The 21,680-nt window shown below is 40.2% G+C and overlaps 1 protein-coding gene across 3 annotated transcripts in view; it reads left to right on the top strand.

Annotated features, from left to right (window-relative positions):
* Positions 1–20,511, top strand: part of SFSWAP (splicing factor SWAP) — a 41,820-nt gene extending 21,309 nt beyond the window's left edge. For 2 of the 3 annotated variants that reach the window (XM_065646534.1, XM_065646535.1), the window contains 5 exons: positions 6,663–6,928; positions 13,804–13,929; positions 17,479–17,649; positions 17,811–17,883; positions 20,122–20,511. In XM_065646534.1, coding sequence (XP_065502606.1) covers positions 6,663–6,928; positions 13,804–13,929; positions 17,479–17,649; positions 17,811–17,883; positions 20,122–20,187 — 702 coding nt within the window. In that variant the 3' untranslated portion in view covers positions 20,188–20,511. Of the gene's footprint in view, positions 1–6,662; positions 6,929–12,359; positions 12,516–13,803; positions 13,930–17,478; positions 17,650–17,810; positions 17,884–20,121 lie in introns of all 3 variants that reach the window. The other variant, XM_065646536.1, reaches the window with a different exon arrangement.
* The last annotated feature ends 1,169 nt before the right edge of the window (positions 20,512–21,680 follow it).

Below are 21,680 nucleotides of genomic sequence, written 5' to 3'. Positions count from 1 at the left end.
AAAAAGCAGCCATGTACATTCATTCTAATGTGTAATCTGCCTTTGGCTCTTCTTGCCTGGTTTGCCTATACAGAAATTTTATTGGGAAGAGATAAGTGAAATCATTTTGTGGATTTGTTAACCCCTATTGTATATACACTGAGAATCCAGTAAGCTGCATCATGATGTCTAAATCAGTTTATAAATAAATACATAGCACAGGGATTTTTTTTTTAAGCCTTTTTAGTAATTTTTTTTTTTAAAGGCATATAAAAAAGTTTTAAGTCCACTGAAAATGTCACTTAATGTATTTCATCTCCTTTTTGAGGGGAAGGAGCATCCAATGAGGAATCCAGGAAAGATTAATATGCTGTGGTCATAGTCAGTGTAGTGGAATGATTTTGGTAGCTTAAAATGTGTCTCAGAAAGCAGAGTAATGACTGAGATGTATAATAAAGCATGGAGTTGAGAATGTCTGTAGGAGATGGGTAATTCCTGTGAGATTGCCCCTGCCTAATAACTGTGTAAAAACTAGTAATGCTATTTATGTGTATACAGTGTACACTGGTGCTGAAAACCTGCTTATCACACTGTGTAGAAATGCATTAAATGGGCAAAGCTTTCTTGACCTCTGTTAGATTTTCCTGATATCTAGTATTTCTTGAAAGAAATGCTGGTGCTGAATATATTATACCCTTGAACAAAATTGATTCCACTAACTGCATGTAAAGGACAGTCAATACCACAGGCCGTAGCGCTTTTAAGCTTTTTTTGGCCTCAGCTGAATCTTAAAAATAGTCAGATGTACTTTATTCATAGCTGAATTGTTTGTTTTATACTGTTTCCTGTTTTTCCTGAGAGTGAAATCAAGCAAGAGGAACAAAAGGCTGAAAAATGGGCTTGAGCAGTGAAGCAGCGCAGCTTTGCCCGAGCAGCTCCTCGCCGTTCTCGCATGCGTTACAACAGCACAGTTCCGCAGAATATTGCCTCAGACCAGGCCAGAAAACATGTGGCTTTAGCTCCCTCTCCAATACTGAGCAGCTTCCAGTAACATTGGTGCAGCACACTTGGTATCGTAGGCCTGTAACATTTCTGCCACCTTTTTCAGGGGTTAAAATGTTGTTTGTCTGCAGGTGTGCCAATTCCCTAACCCTGTCCATCAGAGTAGGGTTGTTCCAAGGTGCGTCTGGGAACAAGAGGTTGAAAAAGTTAAAGGAAAAGGATCTGTAGGGAGCTGTGGTTCTCCGTGTGCTGCCAAGGGAACTGGTGTGGTTCAGGTCTGGCTGGTGAACATGTGTTTAATGTTTGTGTTAGCTGTGGTTGATAATGGTACCAGCTTAGAGGAGTCTTGCAGAGGGAAAATCTGAGCTGCCAAATCACTGCTTCCAGCAAAATGTGTCGATAAATATAATCGTGTAGGTAAAGTCCCCTCCCTGCTGTCCCTGGCAAAGGAAGGCCTGCAGACCTGCACTCTGTCAAAGAAAATGGTCATAAGTGACCATTAAATCATTTAATTGATGTGTCCCAGAATCTACTGGTGCTGGTAAGACCTGACAAGAACAGGAGCAGGCACCAGCACTGGTGGCTGGCCGGACAAGGCACAGAGTGTTTGACGTCTTCGAAGAAGTTACTCGGTGTAGTGACAGGTGTTTTGCAGGTGTAGTACAGTCCGGTTTTCATTTACAGGGCATAAAGTAACTAAAATTGTGTCTGATGGGTTTGTAATACAGATTATTCTGCTAATCTCTCTTATTGTATCCTATGTCAGGAGTGTTTTGGGGGTGATAGTACTTTGCTATGCATGTAAAAGATGGTTGTACCCAAACTGTTACCTGTATAAGCTGCAGTATCCAATTTAAAGGTGAGAAATCCACAGTCATAATGCTGCAAAACCAGACAAACACGTGATTTGAAAGTAACTCTGTTTTAATGGCTTGTCCCAAATGTCATCTGCTGTTGTGCCTGTGAATATAAAGATTCTATAACACAAAGCAAAACTTCACTTCTTTTGGCCCTTTCATCTGTTTTGAAGCCCTGTTTGATGGTTTGTTTCTTTAGATGGCTTGTCCTTACTTTTGTCCTGTATGTAACCATTTTTTTTTTCCTGTGGAAAGTAGTCTGTTTACGAGAGAAATGGAAATGTGCCATGATTAAAAATAAGGTGCTGTTCAAGTTTTGCCAAGGATAACAGGGTTATCAACAACTGTAGATGGTGTCTGTCTGTCACACTCACTGCTATAGTTGATCCTGCTTTCTGTAGCAGTGGACTGTACGTATTACTGCATGCCTCTTTGGAATAATAATTGAACAGCATTTTTTGTTTGCATATTTTCTTACTTTTTATTTGTAAGCAAAATGTGATTGTCTAATGAAAAGCATCCAATAAGTTTTTAAAGAAAAAGATACTTCAGAATATTTCAGGGCCATTCATTTCTTACTTCAGTTTTTTTTCAGAATACAGGTATTTGTATCTTCTGTTTAGCGGGGGGGTGTTTGTAAATGTCCCTTTTTCAAAAGGACAAAAAAAGGCATAAAACAGAATGTCACAAACTAATGTGACATTGCGGGGTGGATAGCTTGCTGGCGTTTGGAACTTTTTTTACTGCAAGAACCCTGCTGTCAAAAACTACATGAGAGTTGTAGTTCCTCGTGCTGTAGATTCTTCAATTAATATTTAATAGGGGAGAAAATGTAAATATCAGGAACTGCCATCTTAATTAAGATCGGCGAGAGAGCTAAGAGTGTTCGGTGCCTTGATTTTTACTCTTCAGAGTACTCAAAGTACAAAGGCGTATTGATCCATACAGCAAACAGATCTACAGCCACTAATGTCTTTACAGTTGGTCCTTCAAAATGAGAATGAGCAGTTTGGTTCTGGAGGGCCGGTCGCGGTCAGTGTGCTGCTGGGGCTGTGCTTCGCTGCCGCAGCTCAGCCCCAATCACACTGCTGGGTCTTGGACTGTTGAGGACTTAGTTTGTTTTACAGGAACTTACTCTAAAGGAAATGTGTTTATCACTTCTGTTTGATCATTTTGGGGCAATTTATTGAGGCTAGGACTGAGAAACTCTTCTAAAAGCAGTAAGTGCCTGTTTGGATGCACAGAGCAATTGTCCACTTCCATTGCTGTAGACAGTTCGTTGGTAATTCTCAGCCAGGGAATCCTTCACCCTGAGCTTGGGGAGCCTGCGGTCAGAAACCTATCGTGGGAGAAAAGAATAGGGACTGGTTTCAGATTTTAATGAAGTAAAAGAGTTGTTGACTAACTTCACAGTTCTGGCATTCTTCACTTTTTCCAATTTGGATCTAAGATAGGATTCACGTTACTACAAAATTCAGCTGTTCAGAACAGAATAAATATTAGCCAGTTGTAAAAGCGGTAGTAACATTATTGATAATGTTCTTTACCAGCTGATTTTGTTTGTACCAGGAACAACCTCAGCGTTTTGTTCTGTTGCAATAAGCACCTTATGGTTCACTTCTAATGTGGCTTTGTGTGTTGATGAAGTAGTGTAACCCCAGAATAACTCGTGTGTGTTCTGGTCTTATGAATACTGCAAATATGCAAATGTCTTGTAGTGAACTGAAGTGCTGATTTGTGTTCTCGTACAGCTATCAGTTCTTCCTGATCCAGAGCTCTTTCCTAACACATTCCTGCTCAACAGGAGTTGTTGAATCATCTTTGTTTTCCAAAAAGGTATCTCTGAAACATTTTTTTATGCCAAGTGTTTACTGTAGGAAGCATTACTTTCATCCGATTTGTTTCAGTCATGCAAATAAAACACTGAAGAACAACCATGTCAGTGAGATTGTCTGACACAGCATTTAATAAGGGCCAAAAAAATGTGCTGTTACCCAAAATGGACAAAGCAGAGAGGTTCAGTGAATGTTATCTGAATGTTTGCAGTGGAAGAGCTCTGATCTCTCACCCCTTGAGAGATGCATAGTAAAACTCGTCAGGTAGCCAGTCTGCTGCCGTGCTTTCCAGAACAGTGTTCAACTGGCCTGTAGGTCTGCAGAGCCTGCTCGGTAAAACAAAATGTTTCTGCCTTTTGGAAACGTGTAACAATGTCCCAGTATCTGTGTTTGCTTTGGGTTTCGGGGTTTTTTTGTTTGTGTTTTTTTGCTGTTGTTTTTTGTTTGGTTTGGAGTGGGTTCAGTTTGGGTTTTTTCCGCATTTGTGCCTCGAATTTAAGTTCCCATTGCCTTGGATTGCCTGGATCAGCCTTCACTAGTAATAGCACAAATCACCGACAGCTTCTATTTGCCAGACACTAAGACAATTTTGTTGGTTGGTTTTTTTTTTCAAAATATTTGGATTCAGCAGCATTATTTGTACACGTAGAAATTCTCTTTGTGGCCTGGCAACTTGCTGGCGGTATGTTCTTTCACTGAGCTCTGCGTTCTGGTCTGATGGTGAATCTTGTCATTTTGCGGGTGTGTTTTTTTTCTTGAAGGCAACCAGGGAATCAGCACGTTTGTTCACAGCTGACCTGACCAGCGTCACCCGAGCTCCTGGTCGCAGTGGGTGGGCTTGGCTGGCTCGGCAGCTTCTCCCCATGTTCAGCTGTTCTCTTGCACTCCAGCACCTGCAGATTCACCTGGGGGCAGCTACAGTTGCTGCTGTGAGCATTTCCAAACATGATTTATCTGTGACCTGAAGCAGCGGTTTCTCCAGGTGGTTCCTCAGTGCCCTGTGGCTGGCCAGCCCGCAGCTGCGCTTCCTCCGAGATCCCTGGGCAGGGCTGTTCCTCTGCAGTGCGAGCAGCCAGAAAGTCAAGGAGAGCCCCGGGTGCAGCGCTTTGGTGGATGCATAGGGGTGCTTAGCGTTGTGGGGTGCTTAGTGTTGTGGGGTTCTTCGTTCTGATTGCTGAGAGAACCTCTGTGTGTGAGCTAATAGTCAGCTTGTTACTCATTTATTAACTTCCTTTTTGGTCGTGATACGGTAGCTTGTGGTTTATGCGGCCAGATGAACTTGGGCACTGAAAACAGTTGTTTTTTTCTTCCCTGTCTTATTTTCCTCTCAACTCTACTTTGCCTACAGCTATTTTGTTTCAAGCTATTAGAAGTGTCTACTTCAAGGCAAACTGGCCTGTTACATATTCAGTAGTGTTCAAAGTGAAGACTAAGATACTGCGAAAAGAGATGAATAGCGTTGTCAAGGAACAGAAGTGAGCTGCGCTGGTCTCTTAGGAAACTTTTAGGTTTGGAGATGAGGTGTCTGCAATTACATGTGGATTGTAAAGTTAGTGAAATTGGAAATGGGCCTCTGGTAAACCAGTCACTCAAATGATCATGCTGTAAAATGTTTACAATTCTTGAAGCAAACTACTTTAGTACTGCTTTATTGCTATTTTTGTAAATATTGTGATAGCAGTTATCAGTTCAAGCTCAGAGAAGTGTCATGCGTCTCTTGAAGCAAAGGTGGGTTTCTGGTTATTCAGATGTGGTCAGCTACTGCCTTCACATGTTCACAGGAGGAGAAGGATAAAAAGAAAGGAAAAGATCACCTGTGTCTAATTTGGGTATTTCAGGTTTTAATGTATTACTTTTTATTCCGATCACGGCAAGCATCCCTGTATCAAACACTGAAAGTGTCAGACCAGGTGGAGCAGAAATTATGACAGAGGGAAAGTGATTTCTCCAGTTGCCTTGAAATGGCAGCTGGGGGAATGCCAGGCTTTGAAATGAGGAGCATCTCTGTGGCGCCTGACTTGAATTGTTCTAAACAAGGTATTGAGCAGAATTCTCTCAGGTACAAGGTGATAATTTGAAAATTTCTTGGAGCGTGGTATGTTTCGTTTAACTGACTGCAGTCGGAATTACTCACTGAGCATGAATTGTGCATGGACCTCCTCTGTCTTTGAGATTAATAACTTGGGTGATCTTCCTAACCCTTTACATTTGTTTTGCAAAGTATAGAAATCATTTGTATCAGCACTAATTCATTTTGCTGGTTTTGAGGTTGTAATCTAAACAGCACAGTTTGGAGATGAAAGTGACACTGAAACTTGACTTTGAATGCCAGTAGTTCCTGATTGTATTTTCAAGTTTATCCCTTTTAAGTAAAAGGGATAAATAGATGAAAAGATATCTGCTAGTACCTGATTTTTAAAAACTAAAGATGAAAACTTCAGAACTATGTCCTAGTTAAGGTGACAGTCTTAGCATGCATATCCCAACTTGCATATGTGTCTGTGAGGAACGACAGAGGCCTCCAGTACATAGTCCTGACGCGTGGGTTTGAAGGCATCAGCCTTAGGTACGCACACTTTATGCAATATTGATGCAGCACTGGGAGCTTTTAAAGCGTTCATGGGAGGTTAGATTGTTATTGATTTTACAACTTCTTTCTTAAGACGGATGTATTTCTCACACAGTTTCACGAGTCAAAAAATGTAAGGTGATTGTTAGTTATTATTTTCCTTGCTGTTGTACTTGTTATCCAGCATTTCTCCAAAAACCTATATTGTATATCGGCAAGACTATTGAGCAAGATGTTTTAAGTTTCTTTGCCAGAATGTGCAATGTATGTGGCATACACAGGAGTAGATGTAGCTCTCTATTTAGGGTAAAGGACTGGAGATGCTTATGTGTTGTCTACACTTGTAGGACTTTCTCAAATTAAAAATTCACGTGCAACTTTGAAAACTGACCACTGTTCCTTGTTTGCCTTTGATTTCAGAGTGTCAATAGTATACCATGTCCTGTGGCTGCAGTCAGAACTCTGCCCACCTTAGAAGTTAAACAAGCAGAAAGGCCTTCAAGCAAAAGCAGAGATCCTCCTAGGGATGAAGAAAAAGAAAAGAAAAGAAAAAAACACAAGAAAAGATCTCGGTCAAGATCTCGATCACCATTCAAGTATCATTCGTCGTCTAAATCCAGATCTAGATCCCATTCAAAAGCAAAGCACTCACTTCCCACTGCCTATAGAACTGTCAGGCATTCAAGGTGGGTTTGGAAACCAAACATATTCTTTAGAGTTCTGTGTGGGCTAACGCTTAAAGCATTTTTGCACTTCTTCCATTATAGAAACATCTTCGTACCCATTACAAGGGGTTATAGTCACCTTGAAGACAGTAAATAAATATCATCAAATGTGGAAGGTTTTTGAAAATAGTTTCAATGAAATAATGAATCTTTAATATCTAATTACATAGCGCAAGATTTGTATCAGCAAATGCTTTTTCACTCTGGTCTGTGAAATACTTGGCAATAATAAGTAGGAATGTGATTATAGCAGGAAGAGAACTTGGTAATAAGTCTGTGTCTGTTGCTGTAGTAATGTAACCAGACAGTATTAAGATAAGAAATAGAGGTAGAGAACTGCATGGTTGAACAGCAAAGCTCAGAAGGAAAACAAGCGGTTGGGTGGCATGTGAAAAAATCTGCTGGATGAATGGCAGGAGAGGAAGGAGAGGAATCCCAGAAGGATGAAAACAGAGTTGGTGAAGAAAGGAGACCTTAGAAGAATGTAGCCCAGTGCAGTTAACTCTGGTTTTAGTCACTAATGAGATTAAATTCACTATATTAACTATCCAGCTATAAGATTATATATAATTGTAGTTATATTGATACTGTTAATTACATCTAAGACATTTGGGTATACATGCCTTTAAAGTTTCCCGTGTGTAAAATGTGTCACATGAAGTGCCCTGTCCCGTGGGAGTCACTGTGCTCAGCAGGAAGGGCTTGTTCTTGGGGTTGCGTTCTCTGGGCCACGCTGCACAACACTCCTTAAGGAACTTGTAGTTCAAACAAACTGTGCATATTAATACTACCACAGCTGTACATGTGTGTCATGCATGCAGAATCATACATTTCCTTTATCTTTGTGGCCATGCCTGTGGCATGTGCTTCCTGAGAAACACCTTCTAGCCCTTTATGGTGGTGTGAAAAAACTTCTCATCTTACATTTTCCTTGTGCATTTTTTGGTTTGTTTAGTGAGGTGTCTAACTACACTAACATGAGGGTTTACACGTTACAACTTATTTTCTACTAGATTTTTAAGATTAAACACAATAGTGTACTGAAGACATCTCTGCTGTTCAGAGATGCAGGGAATTAAACGACCATAACTTGGCCTGAAACGATCAGGCTGACATGCAGCTTGTTTGACCACCTTTGATGTGGTGGTCGCAATGCACGTAAGGCACGTTCCGAAATACCGTGTGCTGTCCCTTTTCTGTGCTTACCACTGCGTAAAGGGAATGAGGCTGAATGAAACTTTCCTTGTTTAAGAAATCAATGCAAGTCTTCTCAGAGTTAAGGATATCTTGGGGAAAAGTTTCCTCAGGTGAATCACTCATCTTTTCAACTCCTTGTAATGCCAAATCTTCACTAGAGCCTCCCGTATCATTTCATCCAAGCTGTGTTGCATAAATTTATCCATGATTTTACTGATATATGGTGAAAACAAGCAGAAATGTCGTAGTAATGCTAAAAAAAAAAAATCTTCTGTAGTACCTTGAAAAGGACAAAGAATCATATGAGAAGATCCTTACCAGTGCTTGAGTACGCTGCTCAGTACGTAAAGATAACCCTGCGTATTGCATGAACTTGCATCAGACAGTAACCAGATTAAAGGGAACTTGCAAGTTCGGTGTGGTGTCTACTGAGAGGTCTTGGTGACTGCAGGGAGATGTCGGCTCCTTCTAGAGGGTTGAATACTTCTACCAACTACTCAACATTTGGTTCTGCTGGAGAAAAGACAACAGTTTACTGAAATCTACCACATACATAGTCTTATGTTTTGGGGTTTTTTTTATTGGCCATAGTTCAGCTAGTGGAGCTCTTTAATGTAACCGTAATGAATACCGTCCTCCTGCATCTAGTACTTAATATAGTGACTATATTGGGTTTACTTTAGTGTAGGCAGTAAAGAAAAGCAAGTCGTAAGCAGGATGCCTCCAGTGTCTCGTCGTCTGGGAGATGTTGTTCTGTGCAGCCACAGTCAGAGCGCTGTGGCCAGCTTCGTGTCAGCCTTCAGAAGGAATTAGACCAGCTGGAGGAAGTTCAGAGGGAACCATCAACAATTTTCAGAATTTTTAAAAAAAGAGAGTTGTAATGACTGTTTGGGAAGACTGAAGGGAGATAAGTGAGTCTTCACGTGTGCCAGAAAAGAGGGAATAGAACATTCTTCTTCAGTCCTTGGGGTCTGGACAGTAAGTCATGAATTTAAACTGATAACAGAGAGACTAGAAGGCTTTTGATAGCATCTCAGTGGTAAAGGGAGCTAAACCAGCTTGCCAGTGATCCATGGTGGGTAATTTCTGTATCAAGAACTACAGTTTGGAGAATATTGAATAGTCTTATTTCTTGAAGTCTTTTCTAGCTGTGCCTTTCTAATTATGGTTCCCGTGGTTTCACATTGCACAAGAAATGCTGATGATTGAAGATTTGTTTTATTGAAGGTGTTTGCTATGCCTTAATATACGCACTGTATTTCCAAAATGAAAGCTTTTGCTCCTGAAACCAAAAAATTTGTAGAGAATCAAGAGCGGGAGCTGATTCATAATACAGTCACTGATGTGTTTTGTCTCTCAAATGTTTAGGCAAAAATAATGCCTTGTCTTAGTAATTGCCAAAAAAAAGGCAAATGTTGTTGCCTAGCTAGAAGGTAGAACTGCTTTTCTTTCTTTTTTTAAATTTATTTATGTTTTTAGTGTTGATTCAGAGAAAGTTCCTTCCACGTGTTGTCTCATTCAGAACACGACACCTTTCACATCTCTTTGCTTTTCAGTTTTCCCAGCGCTTCACCTAGAACAAGCCTTTTTTCCTAGTTTCCCAAAGGCTGGATGCTCCAGCTCTCTGCTGAATGAATAGTTACGTAAAGAGCCAGAACCCGGGGATAAAGCTGTGAACTATTTGTAGAGGTTAATGTGTTCATCTTGGATCAAGTGGATGGTGCTTAGAGAGTCTGTATTGTGTGGATGTCGATGCTCAGTTATACTGGAACATCTCCATTTGGAGTAACCGCTTTACTTGAATGTCTCAGTCTAATGTTGTATGTTTGAGATTTTGTTGCTTTATTTTATTCTGTTCAAAATGTATATTGTAACCTACAAATCTCAATATAAAGTGATTATTGATGCCTTATTTTACTTCAAGAGTGAACTGAAAGCAGCTGGAATTTTCCATTTCTGTAGTAATCACTGCTCCAGTTCCTGTTAATCAAACAATGTGGAATAACAAACAAGATATTTTTCTTAATAAACTTTGGTAACTTAGTAGGTTCGAAGGGTCTGCACAGTGAAGATAAGTGTTTTGGATTTGAAGTTATTTAAACTATTATGTTTAAATTAACTGTGACAGCCAAAAGATGAGCTGTGCTTATTTCATAATTTTTCATTAGACTATATTGCATTCAGACAATAATGAATTGTGATCTCTAAATTGTAAAAATGACCCCACAACACATGCCCTGGATTTGGGGAACAGTCTTAAAGCCTTAGATTTGGTGAAGTTTCTGTATAGACATTAGTCGAGCTCCTGTTTAAAACCACTTGCAGTAGTTACCATTTAATGGTGTCAGTTGTTTCAAAAAGTAAGATTAAAAATCACATTTATGATATAACTTATTATGACAAGTTAATAGGCAATGAGATGTGGGAAGTGAAGCTGAACACGGAAATCTGCAGTAACTTTCTTTACTCTTTATTCAAGCAATGTTCAATATAGAGATGAACTTTGCAATTTACTTCTGTACCATTTTATATCACTTGTTATCATTTGGTGCTGCATTGTTGGAGGTCTAGAGGCTCTGCTTCATTTAAAAATAGTCTTTGGTGGTGAGATACAATTTGTACTGTTGCATTTTTTTATATTTTCTAATACATCTTCAGCGGTATTAAAGTAGAAAACTGCTGTTCAAATAGCATCAAGTTGATTCTAAGCATGTTTTGAACATTCATTTTTCTGGGTAGCACAACCAAATGTGTTTTACAGAAACGAGTTTAAAACAATTTAGCTATGTAAGGAGCCCAGATATATTGACTGAATTGTGGCATGTGGTGCGCTAACAGCAATTCTCTGCAGAAACGCTTGCTGTTTTCCAGATCAAAATTTCTGCACCGAAATGAGTCCCATAAAGCTTCTGGCATTGTAGGGGTTGAATTCCAGACCAACACAACAGATGAAAGTTAAACAGTCTGGACACCGTGATCATGTCCAGACGTGCTGGGAGGTGCTGCCATGTGTCTTGATTTGGAGCGATTAGCCCCAAAGAGACAATTAGTTGTTACAAATAAGTACTTAATGTCAAAGATGGGGCGCGTTTGTTAAATCTTTCTTGGAAAACAACCAGCCTTTGGTACCTTTCAGTAAATGCTTCATCAGTGTCTTTTTTTCTACTTGACTTCAGAGCACCACCAATAGAAGTGCTGCTCTGTGCCTGCAGCGGTGCAGGCGTCTGTCCCGGGAGGTCTGGCTGGCTGTCCTGCCTGCTCTGGGCTGTCCCAGCTGGTGACGGTAAATGTCAATAATGACCATGTTCATCTGAAAGTTTTCTACCAATAGGTCTTGGTAAACGTGATCTGGGGTCATGATGTGTTTGTGTGTGTGGGAGGAGGGATCAGTGGAACTCCTCCTGTGCTCGGTGATGTGTCGATGTGCCGGGATGAAATCTGGGTCTTCATTTTGAACTAGACATGGAAAGTCTAAACTTATTCATTTTTCTTTATACTGTCTAGTAATAGAGTAGCACTAAGCCACGTAATTTATCCAGTAAAGGAGTTATAAGCTGTAATTAGTAGTGGTGTACTACACTAAGAGGTCACTTTTTGATAAGTTTGAATAGGTTGCACCTGTGTGTGTGTTTGTGTGAGACTTTTTGCCTCTGTTAGAAATTTAAAGAGACTTGGAAGTAGCTGTTCTTTGTAAAAATGGTTGCTTAGGATTTTTTTCCTCCTTCCAAACTGATTTTATTATTACTGAGGCAGCGTCTACTGTAGTTTTAATTCCTATTTTGCAATGAGGCGTGCCAAGCTTCCCAACCCTTTGAACTTCTGGGACCCTACTAAACGCAGGTGCTACTGAGTGTAAAGGAATAGAAAGCCTTTTGAATAACAGTCTGATTAAAGTGATGAGTCATGTATTGCAGTAAAACTGTTAAGCTGTTTTTAATTGTTTGAAGCTAATGGCCAGAATTCTTAACATTGGGTGACTGGAAGAATGTTGTAGAACCACAAACATCAGTTCATAAAAATGAACCTAATGCCTTTTTCTTTCTGCTTGTTTGGGCTTTTTTTAGGCTGGTCCATATAGCGATGTTTGACTAAGGTTCAGCTTTTGCTTAAGGGACTGAGCCTTTTCAGGATTCTAGTTAATAGCCAAAGTAGCCCATTTGATTCTGACTGTGAAGTGTGTGCCTCCGTATCACAGCCTCACAGCGCCCGCGGGGACACTGAGCCTGGAGCCGAGGCTGAGCAGCTCCCCAGCGCCAGCAGCAGCCCAGCGGGAAGCTTACCAGGCAACTTGGACAAGGAAAAGATTTGACTGCCGGAGCTCTTTAGAGGGAAATCCTGGTAAAACATCAAGGTGTCTGACTGACCCCAAACTTTATCATCTGTTGGGTTTTTTCCTTTTTTTAATCCTTCTGAATGGCCTGGTAAAGATCAGATTTCTAAGTGACAGAGCAGTTAACTTGCAACGCTTCACTGCCATTGTGATTTCTTTTTTCATTTTCAGTTGAGCTCTTTTGTTGTAGGTGTAAGAGAAATGGCTCAGGAGTGTGTGTGTGTATATTATATAAATGCTGCAGGTGATTTCACAGCTTGTCTTTCAGTCTCTGCAAATTAGGTATTTTCAAGAAAATCAATGTTTGGTATACATGAAATGACATACCTATAGTAAATAAACAAGAAAGGCTTTAAAATAAATAAGCAAATAGAAGTAAAATTATTAGAGCTCTATATTTTAATGAGAAAAAAACTAACTTACTGTCAGGAATTTGGGGGGGATTTGGGGTTTTCCTTTCTCGTTTCCAAGCCAGGTCTCCGAGTTGCCCCTTTCTCCAGCTCCCCGCTCCCGTCCTCCTCACAGGACTTTTCTCATTCCATTTCTTTTGTTATTAAGAAATACTCAGGTTTTACTTGCACATCCACTTAATTCCAAATCATAGAGAAAAAGAGTTAAGCTCTTAAGTTGGTCTCTGATCTTAACTGGGCATGCTTTCTTTTTTCCCCTCTTGATCTCTTTCTCTCACTTTTCTAGGAAAAACTATCTCAAGTCAAAGTGCTCGTGCCAAACAACACCCACCACGGGTTGTTGGTCACTTGCACAGGTGGAAATATTGGCTCTGCTCGGATTATTCTGCAGTATCAGGGACCAAATTTCCTGGACTTGTCAGTGTTGGAGATGCACTGAAAGCAAAAACTTGTATTTATCTCTGTGATGCAGCTGTTCTAAAAACATAGCACTAATTTGAGAAGGCAAGGTCAGGCCTGACAGTCCCAGGCTCGGAGCCAAATTGGACTTCTGCATAGCATTGTTAGGAGCTCTGTCACCACAAAAGGTGACTGGACTAAAGTAAAACTTTCCTGCCTTCTAATACAGAAGTTGACATTAGCACACAATACCAAAAAAAAATTGCTTTTTTTTCCCCTCTGTTGGGAGTGAAAAGCCATGGATAACCACATCCTAAATGGCCTGGATGGGTAAGAAATTCTTACGCAGCTGACAAGTCTTGGAGGCTAAATACCCCATGTTGGTATAAAATAGTCATTTGAAAGGTGTTGTGTTTGCATTTGGTGACTGCACAATTCCACTGAAATTAATTAAATGAGTAACAAGAAGCAAACTTTTGGCTGGTTTTTTTCGTGCTCAGGTCTCGCTCGAGGTCACCCAGGAGGAGGGCGCACACCCCAGAGAGGCGGAGAGATGAACGGAGCGTTCCAACAGCTTACCGCATCAGTAACAGCCCCGGGAACAGCAGGAAGCGCCCGCGGTCCAAGTAAGTGCTCTCGGGGCTGGAGGAGGTTACACATTGCCGGATAGGTTGTACACTCCCGAGGCAGATGGACAAATACTTCTGTGCAGAAAAAAAATATCGGAAGCCCTCACTCTTCTTCTCCCATTCTTGCATATATTTGAACACTAAATGTACAAGGACATGAGTGAATGCTAACACACTACTGTCTCCCAGCTGTGAGAGTTCAGATTTTGCTTGGACTTCCGTATTTCCTTCTGGTTGGTCATTTTCTCCTGCTCAGCCTGTGTAAGGTTTGTGAGCTCTGCACAGAGGCCGTACACTGGTATGATGTTATTCCTGCTGGTGTTGCTTGAGGTCTCAATGCACAAATAAGGGCAAACTCCAGTTTAGCAAATAATGTGCTTTACATTAAGCAATTATTTTACTGGCGTGTGATATATGTGATATATGAATTGAGAGGTGCCCTTTCTGAGAGCACCTTTATATAGTCTCAGCCTATTAAAACAGCATACCAGCCATTATTTCAGCTCACCAGTTACAGAACAAAAACATCTGCAAAGTGTGTGCCCAGAAGGCTTTGAAATGTTCTGTGTCTCTAATGTTTTGTTGTGTGTTGTGTCTTCAACATGCAAGGAAGTGAAAATGTTTCATGCTGACGTATGTGCACCTAAAGTGTGCACAAAGCCCAAACCATTGAATGTATGCTCAGAATTTTTCTCATCAGTGAAAATTTAGTCTTTAACCTGTTTCTCCAATATCTCTTGTGGAATAAGAAGCTGAGAGATCACTTTCAACTTTATGATTATTAAAAAATGTTGATTGTTTCTTGAGATAACTTTCCATCTCTTGACAGCCTCTAATTACCTGATGTGTAGTCTGTATAATTGAGAACTTCATCAGTGTGCTTCAACTGAGTCAAATTTTCACATTCGGCAAATCATGATAATAGAAGCTTCTGTGGAATTCGGCTTGCAAATTTGGTTAAGCAGAAAAGATACGGGAGCTTAAAATATTTTTCTTCCTATAAGGACACATGAGAGTGTTTTTTTTTCCCAGCTGTGTGCTATTTTTAAGGCAGTGTTTGTGTGTCTGCTGCTTGGCTGTTCAGCATTTGAAGGTGTGAGTTGTTTTTAGAGTTACGCCACTCCAAGTGCTAAGTTATGATGACAATTGTGAAGGAGACTGGTTTCATCTTTAAACAATATTGTTTATATAGGTGGAAATGGAAAGCTTTTGTTAGGCCTCAAACTGGGAAACAAAACAACACAATAAAACACAGCAGTAAGTGCAAACAATGTAGACTGAAGAAAGAATATTGTGGTTAAACATAGATGAGGATATTTTGCAGCTCTGATTGCAGAAAGCCTGATGTTTCATGTTAAATTTGCAAGTCAAAATGTAGAAGCTGTGTTGTACCAGTTTTCAACTTCAGTTCTGGAGCAGATTCTTTGCAGTGGTTTAATGGAAGCGAAGTGGGGCTTCAGGGTCTGTTAAGAGCTGGTTAGTTCACTTGGGCTTCCTGTGGGTGAGTAAAGTGTATTTTGCTTGGGAGCCCAGAGCAGGTTTCAGTCTCACGTGGCAGCCGTCAGCTGAGGGCTTTTATTAACCATAGTTACACCAACAAGTAGGCAAGCTTTGGAATCCAGTGCTGTCAGAAGACTCACAGTTAGAATGAATAAATAGTGCAACGTTTTAAACTTGCTCAGGGCATCAATGTGATATCAGTTGTGATGCTGAATAGCTAGCGTTGCTTGTAAATTTTTTAAATACATCTCCAGAAGAAAATATGTAAGAACTAGGAAGCTGTGCTTTATTTTGTCTTGTTTGGGAATGAGGACTACTTCAGAATAAATGTTACAATTATCTTTTCTTCTGCTTATCCTGTACCTCAGCTGCCATCGTAGTCACTTTCCAAAGAAGTCTGCTGTACATTAGTGTGTTAATCTGACTGCAGTGAATTGCTTTCCATGGATAATGTGCATAGTTCTTTTGTGCTAGCTTCTGTACCTAGAAAAATATTAAAAAAAAGTCTAGTTTTAGCAAATGGACTGCTCTAAAAATAGAAAATGGATAGACACATTCATTCAGCTATTATGATGTTCATCATAATCTGAGATTAAAACACCAAAAAAGATTACTGTAAAATATTCTTCTTGCATGATGAATGTTTACTGAGATTTTCAAGAGTTGAGTATGAAATATGTTCACAGCCTGATTACATTATAATGTTTTAAGAAACTGAGCAATTACAGTACATAATTAGCTAATGTTTTCCGTATAGTCATGACAATGTTAGAGGCCAGTAGAGCTGTCATTCCTTTCATTGCTTCTGCCACTTAATGATGATTTATGCAAGAAAGGTATAAGGATGTTTTGCAATTTTAAATCTTGAATGTTAAATTCTATATAAAAATCAAATATATGTATTCTGAGCCTCAGAGGTGTGCAGTATTTCTATGGGAATTACATATGCTGTAGCATAGCTGCTTTTAAAGTAGCAAATTCCTAAGAAAATCAAAATAAGGAGCCAATATTGTGATACCTAAAAGATGGCTGAACGTTTTCCGCTGGTTTCAGATATTCTAGAAGCTTCAACACCGCTCTCGTGAATAGCCTTGTAGCAGCGCATGCTAGAGACAAATGCTTCCGATGAGCTATTGCCTGAGTCTGAGGCATTATCCCAGTAATTCTAATTACAGTAATATCAGTGCTGGTATGTAAATCATACATCCATAAATTCATAACCATGTACAAAGATTTTCATAGTTCCATCTCTAGTGTATTACTAATTGAATTATCTTTGAGCTTAATATTGTAATATATGAGGAGACTACCTCTGTTTTCCCCTTTCGTCAATAATGAGCACATCAGGTACCCGTAAGTCCTTTGTTCCAGCTCACATAGTGGCAAATATTTGTGTATCTATAATTTCCAAGTCATAAATAGTTTGCACTTAAAACATGTTGCTAGGTCTGGGTTCGTTTGAGTGGCACACAAGAGCTGCTTTGTAATTCTGAGCCTGTGGTTTGTTGCATTGTAGTTTGGCTCAGAAGGAAAGGGGGAACTTTCTTTTGAAAAGGAAACAACCAAACCATGAATTTGCCTTGCAGATCTTTTGCATAGCTATGATTCCATGGTTTGTTCATAAGCTAGGAAAATTGTAAGGGATCTAAACTCTTACATTTCTCATTACATTCTAAGGGTCTGATGTTGTTTGGGAAGGAAGTTCCCTCTAGCAAAGTGATTCTGAACATCTCCAGTGAAAGACTCGTTGTCATCTGTCAGGCTATCCAACGCTGGCCAGTAATTGCTGTGTACCCATGGAGCAGTGTCCCAAGGGAGAACCTCAGGGACTGGTAGTAGCCTGATGTAATATGTCAAAAAGAGCTTCTGAGAAAGTATTTTGCACAACCATAGAAGTGCAGCAGTGGGGTAAGACTAATTCTTGCTGAGGGCAGAAGTATCCCATGGAAGAGGGTACGTGGGCTTTTAGAAGTGTGAAAAGTAACTTCAACTGAGCCACAGTAATATTGCTTTAAATATCCCTCAATAAAATATTTTGTCTTGCAGAAGTCCCCATGAAAAGAAGAAGAAGAGGCGGTCTAGGTCACGTACCAAGTCCAAAGCTCGGTCTCCTTCACCATCCATGTCACCGGGCAAACCATCCACACACAAAAATTCTGTACATTCAACTAGTGTCTCTCCTGTGGAGAGCAGAGAATCCAGCCAGGAACGCTCCAGGTAACACACACGTGTACTGAACACTGCAGGGCTGATGGCTCCTGACTCTGTGTGGCTTTTGACCCGACTTGGATGGTGAGGAGCTCTGTGTGTGTGTAATGTGTGAAGTGCGTTTTTAAAACATGTACAATAATTTTCTACTTCTAATTCAACTTTTCTAGGGGAGTTTCTCAGGAAAAAGATGGCCAAATCTCTTCAGCAATTGTGTCTTCAGTGCAGAGTAAAATCACTCAGGTACAAATAAATTCAGATTGTGTTGCCTGATTGTGCCCGTCGTGCCACCTTCTTCTCTTCCTACCCTGTACCATTCTGAGCTTTCCATCCAATGTGAGCTTTACCTTTGCTGACCTGCCCCTGGCTGCTCGGCCAGTTTCTCTGCGTTCCTCCCCACTCGGGGCCTCCTTTGTGTGCAGGTGTCACTGAGAGCCCATCTCACCATGTGCTGCTCTTAACATGTTTCATGAAAGAAAGGAGGAGAAATACCTTGGCAAAGGCTGGGTTTGTAGTGTTGGCAGTAGAGGAAAACTACGTCCTCTTGCAAACTGAAGCATATGCTTTGCATTGAGCAGTACCTTCAACTCACTTGTCTTCCCCTTGTTGCTGTTTATGTCTCTGATCTTTCTCTGTTACGATTTCATTGATATATTCAAGTTTGCTGTGAATCATGGCATATTGAGTATGTGCCTCTATACGCTGTGCAATAATGTAAATGCATTCAGCTTCCCTAGCACAGTTTTAAGATACTCAATCTCTGTCGAAATAATTCCATTTCTGTTTTAAAAGCTGCTGCAAGGTATTGCTTTTCAAAATTTTTAATTTCAGTCATCCTCTTAGAGTCTTCATGCATATTTAAGTTTCCTTCAATTGAATATGCCAGGTTTAGAGGAGGAAAGCTCTTAATTATGCTTTGGCAAATTTACAATATAAAATCAGAGTTGCTTTTTATATTCTCATTTTTTTCAATGGATAGATGATTCTTTCTGTAAATTAATATTGTTCAAAGATTTAGTTCCACTAGGGAAATAGTGGCAGCTCAGAATTAATACTAGCAGACTAGTACTGTACATATTTGATCCATTTTTGATGAGAAACTCAAAACAGGGAATATTCAGGAAAATAGGAAATAGCAAGTAGAGGCACCGGAGAAAGAAAATGGAGCATTAATGCCCTAGCGCTGCTTAGGCTGCCAAACAAACACGTGGAAATTCCTGGTAGGAGAAATGCGATATGGACTATATCGTCTTGAAAGGAGAGTCAACATCCCTCCCTTTAAAAACATGCACCTTTCAGACAGAGGTGACAGGTTTGCGCGTTGCTGGGTTCAGTATTGCTCCTGGCCCAGCATTTGCTGGGTCGGGGTCCGTGTGCCTGCTCGAGCTGCAGCCGGAGGCCGAGGAGGTGTCGCTGGGTCTGGCCGCTGGCTCCCAGAGCAGCTCCTGGCGCCTCTGAGGAGCAGCCGCCAGCTGGATCAAAACACAGCCTTCAGTTCCTATTCGCAAAAAGTAAAAAAAAGAAGAAAACTTTTATGAATCTGCAAGATATTTCCCAACATAGATTAGTTTATCAGTTTTTTAAGAGCTCAAAAGAATGTAATTTACCTAATTATATTAGTAAGATTATTTTGCTGCCAATGTGCTGGCTGACCCTGACCAATTCAGCATCATTTCCCATTCACATCCTTCCCTCTGTAAAGTGTAATAATGATGCTGAATTCCCCTGTGAAGTGTTTTGAGAGCTTCAGATGAAAAATGCTTTAAAATAACTAAGGATTCTTCGTATTGCATTTGTGAATAATTTTTTTAAGTAACTTTAATTCATTACTGATACACACGTTTTGTGATGGTTTTTTGCCACCCAATTATTCGATGCCATTTACATGAAATTTCATTTTCTTTTATAAAGCTGTTCCCACTGGAGACTTGGACAAGATTGAGAGTGGCTGTTTGGTTTCACAACAGTCTTGATGTTTCACTCACTATGTCCGATGTGAATATACTGCTGCTATGTAAATTCTTCATTCGGGTTTACAAAGCAAACAAAAAAAGCTGTGTGTTATACAGTAATTGTTAGAGCTTTCTGCTTACCAGGTCTTTTTTTTTCTTTTTTTTTTTCTTAATTTTTTTAAGACTCCAGTGGTCAGTGGTTGTGTGTTCATGGCAGTTTTTGTGAAGATACAGTCGTGGTTTCTTTCCATTTCAGTTGCAGTGATTTCTGTGTGTTGCTGTATAAAAACTGCTCTAAATATTACGCAGAGCAGCACTTGGCAGCATTGTAGTAAAAACAGACTTTATTTGCTGTCATAGAAACTTCTGCAGATGATGTCACTCATTAGCCAAGGGCCTCTTCAATACCTGCCGCTCATGACCCAGGTACTGGGTGTGAGTGGCCCGAGCCAGCCCTTGCTGCGGGTTTTTGCTTCAGCTCTGCTCAAAGCCCAGACCCAGCTGACCATTTTCCTCTTATTTTCTACAGGATCTAATGGCCAAAGTGAGAGCAATGCTTGCAGCTTCCAAAAACATCCAAACTAGTGCCTCCTGAGACCCATTCAACTGCCCCCCAAGAAATTGTGTGAAAAAGAACAATTTTTTAAAAACTGCCTCATCTCACGCGTACAGCTGAGCTCAGCCCACTTGGTTCACAGCCCGTCTGACACGACCAGGACTGGAGGAGCTGAAACCTTTCTGTACAGAAGTGTCTCCTTGAAATTTCATTAAACTTTTTCAGCCAGAATATCTTTGGAAAGTTTTTGGTTTTTGTAAATTGATTTTTTGACTAATTCCTCAGTAACATTTTATGATCAGCGGTCTATATGTGTATATTTGTAAATATCATGTTTCTGTGAAAGAAGTATTACACAATAATAAAGAAGGAAACGTCTTTCATTAGCTAGAGTTTTTGTGGAGTCCTTAATTTTGCGGTTAACTTTTGTTACAAATTAATTTTCTTTTTCTCTAGCTCTTTCTGCTTTTTAAAATAACAGATGTCCAGCCTGCCTGCCCGCCCTAAGCTGAGAAATGTTTTCTCTTCCTTCATGCATGGGACGTTCTCAGAAGAATCGTTGTTTGCTGGGGTGTTGTAGTGGACAGGTCAGGAATGGTGATGCAGGATCGTGTATCCACCGCTTACCTGGTTCTTTCCAAGTTATTTGTAATGTTTTGACTAGAACAAAAATAATTCTCAACCAGCGCGAGAGGGGTAACATTTCTCTGTGCATGTTTATGAAACGGTACTAATAGAGACAGAGATATAAAAGGACATAAAGTAGATTTCGTAGGCAACTCTTGCAGATTGTTGCGCAGTGTTAAATTTACAGCAGCTTTATTTTTCCCTCGTAAATGGAGTTCAGCGGCTCTCTATGGTTAAATAATTGGCAGCTTGGATGCCAGTCGTTTGTCATGTAATAGCAAAAAAGCCCAACTGTGTGATGAAATACACTGGGCAGCTTGTTTTGCTGCTGCTTTGCAGATTTATTCTCTTTGCAAAGGTTGTTGCTTTAATGACTACTTAAAATATTTTAGCAATTCTTTTTCTGGTTTTGTGGGGTTTGAGTTTGGTTTTTTTTCTTCTTATTCTCTTTTGTCGTATGAAGTGAGATGGAGCGTTTAGCTCCAGGAAAATTTAGATTAATCTGCATTTTTATACACTATTGTCTACTGAGGCTTGTTTGCATTTAGCACTCGCAGGGATAGTTGTATTCTCCAGAATTTACAAAGTACTAGTACTTTACTGTGTTGTTTTTTTCTCTTTCCAACCAGAATGGGCATTTTCACCATATTAAAGGGGTTTGAACTGCTTTACCAGAAGAATTCCTCTGTATATATTCACATTTAGAAATGGGTGCTGGTTTTTTGGTCTGTCACAGGCACCAGCTGCGTTGTAACTGCTTGGAAATTGAGCGTGGAGCTTGTGATGCCATCACCGCAATGGCTGGTGTATCAGGAGAATGTGTAAGCAATATCAGGATAATGTCTTAAGAACTCGGAACCGGGAAATGTTGGGATTCGTGTTCGCCAGGTGCAGATTTTGGGTGC

This window comes from Caloenas nicobarica, chromosome 16, assembly GCF_036013445.1.
Source record: "Caloenas nicobarica isolate bCalNic1 chromosome 16, bCalNic1.hap1, whole genome shotgun sequence".
NCBI lineage: Eukaryota > Metazoa > Chordata > Aves > Columbiformes > Columbidae > Caloenas > Caloenas nicobarica.
Note: the sequence above shows the minus strand (reverse complement) of the source record. Positions and strands in the feature narration are given on the sequence as shown.